The sequence below is a fragment of the Sander vitreus genome, chromosome 13 (assembly GCF_031162955.1).
Source record: "Sander vitreus isolate 19-12246 chromosome 13, sanVit1, whole genome shotgun sequence".
Taxonomy (NCBI): Eukaryota; Metazoa; Chordata; class Actinopteri; order Perciformes; family Percidae; genus Sander; species Sander vitreus.
Genome location: NC_135867.1, coordinates 16954949 through 16967745, shown reverse-complemented (window position 1 = coordinate 16967745; position 12797 = coordinate 16954949). Strand labels below are relative to the sequence as shown.

At 42.0% G+C, this 12797-nt stretch overlaps 1 protein-coding gene across 1 annotated transcript in view; it reads right to left on the bottom strand.

Moving 5' to 3' along the window:
• LOC144528244 (ryanodine receptor 1-like) overlaps nucleotides 1-12797 on the bottom strand; it is a 50275-nt gene that overhangs the window by 34961 nt on the left and 2517 nt on the right. Inside the window, exons 2-39 of the mRNA XM_078266733.1 lie at nucleotides 10888-11007; nucleotides 10693-10791; nucleotides 10239-10313; nucleotides 10008-10086; nucleotides 9813-9925; nucleotides 9626-9725; nucleotides 9444-9540; nucleotides 8820-8894; nucleotides 8580-8736; nucleotides 8305-8469; nucleotides 8018-8139; nucleotides 7726-7912; nucleotides 7481-7616; nucleotides 7249-7344; nucleotides 6712-6830; nucleotides 6423-6556; nucleotides 6075-6316; nucleotides 5721-5913; nucleotides 5405-5621; nucleotides 5233-5337; nucleotides 5031-5134; nucleotides 4864-4947; nucleotides 4575-4734; nucleotides 4315-4471; nucleotides 3987-4180; nucleotides 3739-3913; nucleotides 3417-3625; nucleotides 2946-3304; nucleotides 2710-2836; nucleotides 2285-2445; nucleotides 2026-2188; nucleotides 1855-1941; nucleotides 1534-1760; nucleotides 992-1430; nucleotides 719-917; nucleotides 495-610; nucleotides 360-452; nucleotides 61-261 (exon numbers count right to left, since the gene is read on the bottom strand). Of these exons, the coding sequence (XP_078122859.1) occupies nucleotides 61-261; nucleotides 360-452; nucleotides 495-610; nucleotides 719-917; nucleotides 992-1430; nucleotides 1534-1760; nucleotides 1855-1941; nucleotides 2026-2188; nucleotides 2285-2445; nucleotides 2710-2836; nucleotides 2946-3304; nucleotides 3417-3625; nucleotides 3739-3913; nucleotides 3987-4180; nucleotides 4315-4471; nucleotides 4575-4734; nucleotides 4864-4947; nucleotides 5031-5134; nucleotides 5233-5337; nucleotides 5405-5621; nucleotides 5721-5913; nucleotides 6075-6316; nucleotides 6423-6556; nucleotides 6712-6830; nucleotides 7249-7344; nucleotides 7481-7616; nucleotides 7726-7912; nucleotides 8018-8139; nucleotides 8305-8469; nucleotides 8580-8736; nucleotides 8820-8894; nucleotides 9444-9540; nucleotides 9626-9725; nucleotides 9813-9925; nucleotides 10008-10086; nucleotides 10239-10313; nucleotides 10693-10791; nucleotides 10888-11007 (5886 nt within the window). The remainder of the gene's footprint in view (nucleotides 1-60; nucleotides 262-359; nucleotides 453-494; nucleotides 611-718; nucleotides 918-991; nucleotides 1431-1533; nucleotides 1761-1854; nucleotides 1942-2025; nucleotides 2189-2284; nucleotides 2446-2709; nucleotides 2837-2945; nucleotides 3305-3416; nucleotides 3626-3738; nucleotides 3914-3986; nucleotides 4181-4314; nucleotides 4472-4574; nucleotides 4735-4863; nucleotides 4948-5030; nucleotides 5135-5232; nucleotides 5338-5404; nucleotides 5622-5720; nucleotides 5914-6074; nucleotides 6317-6422; nucleotides 6557-6711; nucleotides 6831-7248; nucleotides 7345-7480; nucleotides 7617-7725; nucleotides 7913-8017; nucleotides 8140-8304; nucleotides 8470-8579; nucleotides 8737-8819; nucleotides 8895-9443; nucleotides 9541-9625; nucleotides 9726-9812; nucleotides 9926-10007; nucleotides 10087-10238; nucleotides 10314-10692; nucleotides 10792-10887; nucleotides 11008-12797) is intronic.

Genomic DNA, 12797 nt, shown 5'->3' with positions numbered 1-12797 from the left:
ATTCATTAAACAATCAACAAATGCACTCTACTCCCTTTGTGTGCATTTGTGTGGGTGTACCTGCTCCTGTGGTGGGGAGCGAAATTCACGGGTCTTGCGAGCAGTCTCAGCTGCACTCATGGTGAAGGCCAGCATAAGTTCATTGTAGCGCTGCCTCTGGTTGGACTGTATCTGGCTGACAAACTGGTCTGAAAAGGCAGTGATGGCCTCCACTCTGTGACGTAGTTCACAGTCACAGAAATACTGCAGTAGAGTACACATCTAAAGAACAAAAGTAAAGTGAATCACTAATACTATACTACTAACAGTATCACTGGAAGGAAGAGCATTTTTGTATCTTCTAAAAAGACCAGTCATACCTGCAATTTGACAGACTCTGGTAGCTTCATCTGGAAGAGTCCTTGTTCTAGATGTTCTTCTTTATTCTCCTCTCTAATCTCTTTCTCTGTTTCCTCGGCTCCTTTCTCACCATTTAATTGCTCTGTCTGATCCACCATTTCTTCATGTGGCCTGATGGATTCTGTCTCTAATTCTTCTTCTTCCTCCATTTCTTCCTCTTCCTCTTCACCCAAGCCACCATCCTCAAATTCCTCTTCTTCTTCCCCCATGGCTTCGTGCTCCTCTTCCTTCACCACTCCTACTTTTAGGGGTGCTTTTTGTTCCTTCTCTTCCTTCAAATTGGCATTCTCCTCAGCAGGCTCCTCTGCTTTCTTGCCACTGAAGACTGTGGGCTCAAGCATCTTTAGGATGTGTGTGACATCTTCATCATCAAACACACCCATGATGAGGAGGGTACTGATGAGCTTCAAGATTGGAACAAAATGAAACTCAACACTACCTCCCACAGGATCTCTCATGGCTTGACCTCCATCTTGCACAGCCTCAGTAAGCATGTTCAGGGCCTTGGTCTTTAGCACCTGGAAATACAAGCACATTTATGAGTATAACTGACTCAAGAGTTCCTTAAAATGCAAAACCTGTTCAAGCTTACCTGTAAGGGTATGACTGGACTCAGTGTGTAGATGTCTGGATCTGTTCCAACAAACCCAATGGAGGAGAAATGGAGTTTGGGACGCAGACATGTAGTGAGGCCAACCCCAGGTAAGGCATGAGATTTGTCAGAGTACAGAGTGATACTGCGTGTTTCGTTTGTCATTGGAACTATAAATTCCTTGTTGGTTCCTAGCCGGTTCCTCTTAGCAGACTCCAGGTGCATGCTGATAAGCAGGTCATAGAAGCCGCTTCTCATTGGTCCAGGTAGGTAGGTGTTCTCTATGGCGTAGAAAAGCTGGGACTCATCCACATGGCTGCACAGAGCGTGAGCCACACGGTTGTTTCCCAAAGCACACACTAAGCCATACAGCTTTAGAGTATGATAGTGGAACTTCAGCAAGTCCATACGTTCAGACAGCTCAAGGATGTCAATACACCTAGAGGATACAAAAGGGTTAATTTTACCTAAAAAAAGAAAGCAATACATTTTTGTAACTCCTAACAATGCAACAGATACATGCTGAGTGATGTAGCTCTGACCTGTTCTCCTCTGGGATATGGAGGGCCATCATGGTGAGTGGCTCCTGACACTGCACAATCCAGCCCAGTCTCTCACTAACACGTCCTGTATCTGGAGCCAGGAAGTGGTTGGGCATGCGGCTCCAGATGACTGGGGTTAACATCTGAACATCCAGTCTAGGAGGGCACTGGGGTACAGGGTTCTTGCGTTCACTCCGGAACATGGCGGCTGAGATTGGCATAATGTTCTAAAAAGACAAGTAAAGGAAAACTAATTATATATTAGAGAGGACAGTTACATAACAAAGTTGGTAAGTGTAATTTGGTTATTTTTGTACTGACCTTGAGCTTGCCTAGTTCGAACTGAATCATATTCTGACTGGAAGGAAGGACAAAGACAGCTGGGAACAGTTTTGTGTTGGGCTCCACCTGCAAAAAGGGAACATAGTTGCATTAAATGACCAAGACTATAAATAAGGAACTGTGTGAATACCAGAATGAAGCTTATCTGACCTGGTAAAATGTGTTGATCTCTTTTCCATTAGCAGTAAAAGTCATGAGTCCTGTGTCCAAATCAATAAGACAGCCAATCACAAAATCCTCTTGACTGACTCGGGTCTGCTGGGAGTTGCTGAACTCTCCTCCCCATACCATGTAGCAGTTACTGCGTTTTACACTGAGGAAGACAGACAAAAATCAGAAACGGTGCATTTTTGTCATTTTCAAAGAAAACACACACTTTTTGGTTTCTGTCTAGAGAAGAGTAACATACCTGTCATGAATGTTTCCTTTATCATCACCTACAGTGACTGTTACATTTCTCACTTTGCTGATGTCAAAATGTGGGTCATACTGGTGATAGTCAGGTGTGATCCAGCCTACCCATACACCACCAGGCTCCTGCCCCGCAAACACTCGCACAGAATAATAGTACTGGTAAGGGGTGAGGGGAATGGGAAATTAACACCAGTACAGTTTCAGGTAAAGATGATTTAACACAAATGTTAAAGTCATTAGAGTACTGGCAGACAAGTTCAATTTGAAAAATACTGTAATAAAGGTAAGGTTTATATTGTATGTTATTTATTGCGTCTACAGTTAACAGTATAAGCAAAAATGAACAAATGGGCATGGATTTGATATGGCTATGAATATGATATGATAACCATATACAATAAATAAAAGCTATAGTCATACTGTTGTAGTGTTGAGGATGATGTCTACGTCATCCCTGTCATCTGGCACCACATCTTCCACTAAGCGGGGAATGTTGATAACAGGTGGTGGAGTTACTAATGCAGCCTTCTTAGCCTTGAAAAGGAATCTGTAAATAACAGCAGCAATTACTCCCTATATATGAAAATGTAAACACAGTATCCCAGCCTTCTTCCACATACACCCCATCTCAAGTCACTAGATGAATCTATACAAACCCTTTCTTCTTGCTTTTCTCCGTTGATGCATCCTTCTCATTTTCTCCATTTTTGATGGCAGGGATCTCTTTAGGAACAGAGGGTTCTTTCTTATCCTCTTCCTGCTCTTTGCGAGTAGCTGACTTCTTGAGTATTTCAAAGTCAGAGTCTGGGTCCACCTCTAGCACCTCATCCTCAGGGATTGTCAGGGCACGAGTAAGAAGGGTGGTCCCTGCTGGGACTTTGAAGGTTTCATGAAACTCAACTGGCATGCTGAGTCTGAAGAATAGCAGATCTGTGTTGGCGTTCTGAGATCCAAATGTCTTGTGGGTCACTTTCAGACAAGGGGCACTTTCCACTGTCCCATCAACACGGGAAACCTAGAGCATAAATGAAAGGGGGCCAGGTGGTGATCTAGAAAATACTAACTTATTCATAATGGGAACAAAGAAATATCTCATCAAAACACTGCAGCAAGTAATGCACACATACCTCAATGTGATGATGATCAGTAGGCACATTGATAAACTGGGGAAGGCTTTTGCTGAACCACATGGTAATGTCTCTTTTCATGTTGATAGCAAAGGGTTCAAATCCCTCCTGCAGGCCACAGATGGTAAAATAACGAAGACTGCTGACGTTCTGACCCAAGTTGATCCTGCCGACCTGGGACAGGCCCAGACAGCACACAGGTATAAAGCCTAGGGATGTTTGATACATACATGATCAGCATCAGAAACACAAATCCACAAGTGCTGATATCCAATGTCTCTACCTGAGAACTTCATTTGCTATTAGTTGTTACTGTACTTACCCTCTCCTATCTCAATATCCTTAAAAGCCATCTCAGAGCCTGAGTCGCTGATCAACATTTCTCCGTTGAGTGTAAACATGATGTTCATCTCTGTGAGGTCAATCATACACCCCACCACATCACCAGATAGCCACTGACGACCAAATGGCTCATTTCCTACATGCCAACGTTGGGCCTGAATAGGAAATGTTAGAGTTAAGTATTACAGAGGCTTACTAGAGAGCATGTATACTAGGTATCTCTCTTACCTTGAAGCCATTAAAGACATATGCCAACTCATCTGCACCAAGTTCAGTGTCTGCACGAACACTGGGCCTGGCCCAGCCCACTCTCATTTCCCCAACTGTCACAGCCTCAAACTCAAAGTACCACTTCCCTTGTGTGACAGCATAAGATTTCTCTGCTCTGAACACTCTGATCTTATCACCAGCTGCTGGTCCATGCCCGCCTACATTCAACACAAACACAGTAATGAACACTTAATAGAAAAGCTTGTAGTTTTAATGAAATGAATCTTGTAGGACTAAATAAAAAAAATAAACAAATATTCCTGCCATCCTGCTGTAGATAGCAGTGCAACCTTACTGCTCTCCTGGTCAGGTGGTTCTATGTTGTAACCATATCCGATGAGAGTGCGAACAGCTGCGCAAACTGTTTCTCTGTTGGTCTTTTTAGTCTTTTCATCCAGTAGGTTGTAAGGAACCAGACGGGGATTGCGCTTGTTCATTATATCCTATTAAAAAAAACAATGAAAATGCGCACATGAAAATGTAATAGAATAAATAAAAGAACGTTCATGTTGCATGTACAATTGCTGGAAAAACAAATGGTGGTACCTGTCCAATACTGTATGTCCAGCCCTGGCGAACCCGGTCTCTTGCCCACACATTGTGTCCGTTTTCTGCCAGTCTCTCCACTAGAGTGTTCTGATTAGGAGTTAACTTGACATGGTTGAGGTCCAGAGGGGCTGGCTTATATCCGCTACTCTGCATGTAACTAACGAACAATGTTTCGTGATCAGAATGGGTCAGAGAAAGTCTTTATAAGGCCATTAACAGTATACATGATAAAAGAGAAGCAATGTCACAAATAGGATCAAAAATAAATGAATGCCATGCAGCTCACGTTTTGGGGAGTTTGGTCTTTTTCAGATTCTCCTCGGCTTTTTCATCGCCCATTCCTACATGACAGCCTAGTGCCAGCAGAGTCCTTTGAAATGAATCACATGAGGCGTTAGGAATACAAGAAGACGAAAGCACAGTGCTGTTAATTAAGCGAGGGCGCTGACTTACTTGAGTGTCTCTCCTGACATTGCTAAATTGTAGTTCTTCTCTGGTTCAGGCAGACTCTGGAAATCTACCAGGCAGGGGTGCAGCTTCTTGTTGTCATCACGGAACTTGACATTGATTTTAAAAAGTAAAGTGCAAACATTTTTTAAGGGAATTGTTGATGTACACAGCAACATTTACTATGGGGAACACTGAAAACACTTACCGGTCCATAGGTCCACCCTTGTTCAATGCGAGTAATAGCCCATAACTCATGGCTATTTTCTGCAAGCTTCTCTCGAATGCGTTCCAAATGAGGAGGAAGTACGATCTGAAAGAATAATAAATTCAGTTTAATGGAAAAGATGAGGATGAAAAAGAGTATAATAAGATTTTACCTGTATAGTGTCTACAGGGCAAGGAGTGAAGGCTGTATGTGAGAGGGACTGAGTTGGACCCAACAGGTTGCGGATGTCATCAAAATCATGTTTATACTCCTTGATGGGCTCAATCCGCAAACGGTCCCTTGGCAGCACTGCTTCATAGCACGGAGCATAGCCTGGAGGTGGGAGAAACTTGAAATCCCCATGACGCCCTCCGAGAAGAAATCGCAACCTTGCAGTTAGAGTGGAAAATTAGTCTCATATATAATAACTATACTGCATGTATTAAAGACATTCATAATACTTAATTTTATAATTCACAATGCCCTACTTAACGCCTGCAGAGAAGCTGACAACAGGGAAGAACAAGCCATCCAGGTTGAAGTTCTCAAACATGCCCTGAACAGGATGCCCATTGATACGGAAGGAAATACTGGGCACACTCAGATCCAAACAACAGCTGACCACGTCCTCTGATGCAAGGATGTGCTGATTAGGTGTGGCAACATGACGCGGAACACGTCCTGTGGACATATAAAGAAAATTAACTAATATGTTGTCAATATACATGAAATCTTAAGGAGTTTATCTATGTAACTTGTAGGCATAATGTCAGAAAAAGTAAGGTATGATCACAAAAGCACAAGATCAAATGCATGCAAAAGTCATACCATGTTTACTTTACCTGACCAGAGGTGAAGCCCGTCAAAACCGTAGGAGTAGAGGTCATCCCCAACCCCGTTGCCCCCCCAGCCTTCCCCTCCACCAGGGTAAGGACTGTAGCCCTCTGTCAGAGCCCAACCCACACGCAGGTGACATGGCTGAGCCGTAAGAAAAGGCTCCACTTGGTCCACCATCACCTCAAAATACCACTTCTTATACTGTGTGGATCCTTCACAAGTTCCAAGGAAAATGTTGGGTCTCATGCTTAAGGAAGATAACAAAACAATTGTTGATAACTGGGCTTCAGCACAGAAGAAGAGCATAAAGCTTTTTAAGCCTGTTCCGAAGTGTGCTAATACAACCGACCCACCTGGTTACATAATTGATAATGTTGGTTTGAAGAAGGAGGTCCCGACCTGGAAGCAGATTCTCTGTGATGAGATTCTGATTTGACCTTACAGCCACCCCGTTACACACACAGAGAGAACAGAGCACATCCAAGACCTGCAAAAAGGGGAGATAAAAATCGACGAAGACAGTTCTAGTACTGCTTTGTAGCTCGCGTTTTTATATATTACAATATTTTATATATAATATATGAACTGCAATCAATTAATTTGGTTTGCTCAACAAACAGGACAGTGTTACATGTTCCTGACCTTATGATTGCGCCCATGCTTATCCAGCAGAGAGATGATTGATTTGATGTGATTCTCCTGGATAATATTCAGCACCTCTGGACTCTCAATCAGAACACAATACAACACCTCCAGGATTCCTGACATAAAAATATGACAATATATAAAGACATATTAATATAATACACCCTTGGAAACAATAACAGGAACACGTAAAAAAATATAATGCAATCGAATGCAACACACCAATCTACAGCTTCAAAAATTACCACAGTTTTACACAGCAATGCAAGCATTGCAGGAATGTTGTTTTAAATTGCATCATGTTGTCAGATGTTCTTGTTATTGTATCCCCCCGTTTGCTGTTTGTAACTAATCAAATTCAGTTTCAAGTGACAGGGAAAATGACGGGTGTTCATTTATACTAGAGAGCAGCACACAAGCTTTCATCATTCACAGTTAAGTGATCAGTCTAACATTTGTTGGCTTTTGCAGAGAACAAACAAGAAACAAAATGTACATTGTACATATAAATGAGCTTCTATATGTCTTAGATACCTGAAGATGCCTCCAAACGATCCAATTTACTGACCAGCCAGTCAAGGTTATCACAGAACAGGGCACAGTTAGCACGATTCCCTCTGATCAAGGAAGCTTCACAAAAGAAGAGAAGCAAAAAAGATTGTGCATCACATTCAAAAACAAGAAAGGTGGCTTTTTATGGGGGACATAATAATGACTAATCTAAAATCACCACGAACACATAGAACAAATCAACAGATGGGCATACCTAGCAATTCATACAGTAAATTTACTATCTCTTTCCATGACTCTGCGGCTTCTTCCCCAGCATACTCTGAGAAGTGGGCTGCTGTGTTGTAGACGTTGAGCCGATCAACACAGTCCAGGACAAGAGTAATCATTCCCTGTTAATAACAATAAAAATGGATATAAATCAACCAAACTAAATTTACATCCAGAAATGCTGCTGTTATACATTTTCATGACTAGTCATTCCTCAGTAGGTAGACCAACCTCTTCCTGGAAGAGGTTCTGTCTGTTCTTGAGGGAGCGAAGCTTAAACTGTTTGTCTTCATGCTCCAGCTCCTCCTCAGGGGGTCGGAAGTAGAAAATGAGGTCCTGCAGGGAGAGCACCACTGTGTCCATAGGCAGAGATGTGGAGTTGGCAGATTTGTTTTTCCCACTCAGAGCATCTAGACCTCTGGAAACATCAAAATAACATGAGAATACCATCACAAATATGCTGTAACTCAAAAATAAAAACATGGCTATTAGCAAAGATTTGAATAAACTGAAGTAGAGTTACTTAATGAACTGGTTGAAGAGGCCTGTTGTGCTGAAAATCATTCTGGCAGCTTGGGACTCTTCGGTCTGAGATCGAGCCACTGTGAGTGCATCATCCATATGACCTTCTTTATGGAGTATTGCCTAATAATTGAACACAGGTGCTCTTAAAACACAAGTATATACTTAACACTTGTACATACATACATACAGTGCATGATGACTTAAATGTGTTTCAGTTGTTGTTGTTGTTGCTCCAGCACTCTTTGGTGATTTATATTTTGGGGATCATCTTGAATTCTTCTTTACCTTTCTCTTTAGAGGACCCAGACGGGCAGATTTGGCATCAACAGCAGCATATGTAAGCCAGAGGGCAGTTGAAGCATGCTGTACAAAACACATGGACTCTCCATACTTGATCTCCGGCGTGCCCATGCCTTCCACATCTCGCTTCTGGATCACTTCAATTTTTTCCTGTAGTTGGAATAAAAAGTGTGTTCTTCATTAAGGCTGGTAAGAATCTCTACACTGCACAATAGAGTGTCACACACTTTCTGGCACAGCTGACTTTGCATGACAATTACCTTTGAAATTCGGAAGCAGAAGGCTGCCATCTTGGAATTTGCCTTCTCTGGGTCCACCAAAAGCAGTCCTTTCTCTTCATCCAGACAAAGGTATCTGCCTGTTGTTATGTGACGTATCCGGAAAGACTGGCCCCATTTAATGTGACCTCCGCTCCAACTGCCAACAGGGACACACCGTAAAGTCACTAAAAGTGAATGATTGTAATACAAGTTTTTTACACAAGGAATCGAGACACTTACGCGATACGCAGTGGCTCAAGTCTCCATAATGATCGAGCATGGCTGCATACAGCCCCTCCTTCATAATGAGCAACTCTGAAAAAAACATGCCAGTTAATGGCATGCAATATGTATCAGGAAATTTGAAGTAGAAAAAATCAAAAATATTTTGATTAATTTCCAATGGTTACAGTTTATGTCAGTACACTATGACAATCAACTTGCAGACACTTGAAAATGTCTTCAGAGAGGTAGCACATTACAATGAACATTTGTCAGTTATTCCATCATTATGTGGTACTCTGGAAACTCCTCGGGCTGAGAAACAAGCAATGTAAGCAGAAAAAAATATTTGCATTTTATAATAAGAATAAGGGGCTGTCATATTCATTAAAAATGTGGCTATTTGTCAGCCAAACTTAAGTCTCAGGTGTGGAAGAGCTTTCAAGGCTGTTCCTACACCATGCATCACCTAAAATGCAACACCAGAGGCGTGCTTTATGATGTAGAGCACATACTGAAAAACGTATGGTAGGCTTCGGAAAATGGTTGAGAATGGCAAAGTGTAAAGCTAAAACAACCAAATGTATCAGTTCAGTGTTTTAATACTTGATGGCATGCACAGCCATTAAAGATTTTGGTCACCTGCGCTGGTCGTCCCCTTGGTCAGCACCTGGGATTGCTAAACACTCGTCCATGTGACCATGGAACAGCCTGAGCACATACCCTCCGGTCAGAAAACCTAGAGGAAAAGAGTCATATTGCTAAGAGAGAGTCCAGTATTATGGACATAGGGACTTTTTTTTTGTAACAACAAAATTTCCGACCTTCAGCCAGCTCACATCCTGACATCACAGGGGTCATGGTCCACAGCGTTTGCATGAAAGAGGCATCTACCATCAAGTCACCACTGGCGTAGGACAGATGCTAAAAACAAGTGCAGGTGATAATATTGGTAGGATTTATTGACAACAAATTGTCAGTTACAGTGAAAGTAAATAAAATCATGGTTACCAGGTATCGCTCTGAAGAAACACTGACAAGAATGAGGTCATCTCCCACCCTGACCTTCTCGCCTTCAGACCTTTGCTTAGAGGCAGGGTGGATGGTCCACCAGCAGGCCTCTCCTGTGACGGACAAATAGATTTAGAATACAGAAATCTACATCGCCGTGTGTTGGACATAATGGACAGTAAAGTTGATAGCCACCTGTGGAGTCTTCCTGCAAGCCCACATCAAAAGCCAATTTGTCTGTCAGTGAGCGAGAAGTAGTCAAACAGCTCAAGTACTGCAGCATAAAGAGAGGGATAATAACGTAGTGTCGTGACATGCACTCCAAAAAATGTAGAGAATAATAGATTGTGAGGACAACTGCTGCTTAGAGGAGAGGACATGAGCAGTGGCAGCAGTAGACACATACTTGATTGAAAATGTGCTCACCATGCTGGAGTGAGTGTGCTTCAGGAGGATGGCATGTCCGTACAGCAGAGTTCGGTGACCCCCACCTTGTGATGACTGGAAGATTTAATATCTTGTTAATATTAAAAAACGGTAGGGCAAGTCCAAGCATGTGCTTAGAGCAGTAGGAGGGTAAAAAAAAAATAAAAAAATTTTGGTTAATTCTAATGTAATTGAAATGTGCAAAACAATAACTAAGTTGCATGATGAACACTGTATGCATAATAACACTAATGAGGTTGTGAAAATTTGGGGAAAATAAGCAAACATACCCATTTGTCCAAATCAACAGCCTAAGGTTGGCAGGTTGGAGAGTGAAGGACCATGTGTCATCAAGTCAGAAAAGAAACAAAGTGAGTTTCAGTTGAATGAACAATACACATTTAGTACTAATTACTAATACTAGTGGACTAATTCCCCCCTAATTGTGACTTACCTCATCCACAGAAGAGTTGGACAACATCTCCTGTAATGCCCGCACAGACAGGGACTGCTCCAAAATGAAGCAGCAGATTGCAAGGTCTGGAGGGACAATCTGAAACACAGGACAACTAGTAAACCTGGTGAATAGTAGAAACTCAAATTCTCAAAGAAATTAGATAAAATGCGTTGAGACCCATGTTTTTACTACCTGAGCGTTCGAGGTGGTCTCAAGGAAACACAGACGATTCCCAAATCCTTCACATGACAGACACAGCTTGATCTGCTCCTTAAGAATAGACGCAGTGCACTGCAGCACCACCTGATCATCCTACAAAAACAAAACAATTCTAGTGTGAAGTAGGATGAGTTTTCAGGGGGATTTTTGCAGGAACACATGGGGACAGAGCAAGAGGGATTGACATGCAACAAAGGTCCCCAGCAGGAATTGTCTGAGGGAAACCTGAGATGGAGATCTGGAACAATTACTTCATTAAAAAACACATAAACTTACCATAAAAAGGTTTTCTATACCAACTTTGACTGACCATATTAAAATTGTCAAAAGGAGAACTACATATATTCTAATGCTACACAACTTAAATCTTAAAGGAATGCTACACCAATTAACACTGCACTCCTATAACATTGTCAGACTTACAATTAACAGCTAAAACAAAAGTATAAAAAATAGATGCAGCAGAACCAGAGACATCATCTTTTGTTATGTTATGTTTCTTTATTTGAACAGGGACAATGCAAAAAGAACAATAACCTTTAAAAAACAAGGATAAATGTACAATGTCTTTAGCATATTGCTATTTTTGTCTATTCATTCTTCTTCCTTGTCAAAACCTGACGCCTACATTACCCACAATGCAACTAGACTGCCGACAGTTCGGATTCAGGGGTTTTATACTAGTAGTGCCTCAAAGGACATCACTTGATGCAATTTGTCAGACTTTGAGCAGCTCCCTCTGGAGCCACAAAAGGCTTTTGACAACTAGTAGATTGGGTAAACCCAGCCCGATTGATTTCGCCCTGCAGCTCAGGCTGGAAACCTGTACGTTTATCTATCCTGCTTCCATTACAATTTTGCGGGGACCAATCACAAACTGGCTTATCCACCTGGCACGCTATTGGTGGGTTTAACACGATGACGATAGAGAAGCGACCAAGCAGCTTCTTGTTTACATTCAACATAGTGGCCACCGAAGCGCAGCAACCCGTTGATGCTGCTGTTGCTGCTACGTCACCCGGATCGTTGGTCTGATTGGTTGAAGGACTATCCAATTGCGTACAGAGTCATCTGAACTATGCCCGTTGATCACGCCTTTTGTGCAGTAGAAAATACAGAGCAGACTCCCCAGACTAATGTTCAATCTTAAAAGATTGAGCTTGGTCTGGTGATAGCCAGACTAGTACTGTAGTAATCTCCAGGACATATAAATAGACTTTGATGTGTAAAATATATGGAGTTCCCCTTTAATGCATTCTGCAAATCTTAGATTGCATTATGCCTTACATTTCATGGGTTAGTCTATTAAACTTGCCATTCATGACTCTGATGGAATCAAAAGGTCAAATCCATATGACGCAAACTGTACCATATTTGTGAGGGGTGACATTACAAGTAAACTAATTTAGAGGTGGCTACGTACCAAGGAAGCAGTTAACAAAGGAACACAGAGAGTGTAGATGTCTGACTTAATCTCACCACATACATTATTCAGTTTTGGCCACCAAACCTTGAATCAGAGAGACAACACTGAGGCCAACATAAACAGAAACTTGAGACTATGCATAAATAAAATAACCTGCAAAAACAGCTATTTCTCTGTGCCTGTCACTGGCAGAGCTCTAATCTCCCCACCTCTCTGGCTCCAAGACACCAGCCACTCCCCCTCAGATCTCTATTTTAGGCTGTTGCACCTGCTGTTCACACATCCCCTTCTGGAAAGCAACAGATATTTAGGATTTGACTGCCAGGAAAAAAATGGCCCAAATTGCACAGATTCAATAGAATTAGTCAGCTTGCTGAGAAGAGGAATATTCAAAAATCACCTCAGCTCAAAACTTCATGCTCAGCTGTTTGTGTTTGTTTATCTGCAAATGCTTCTG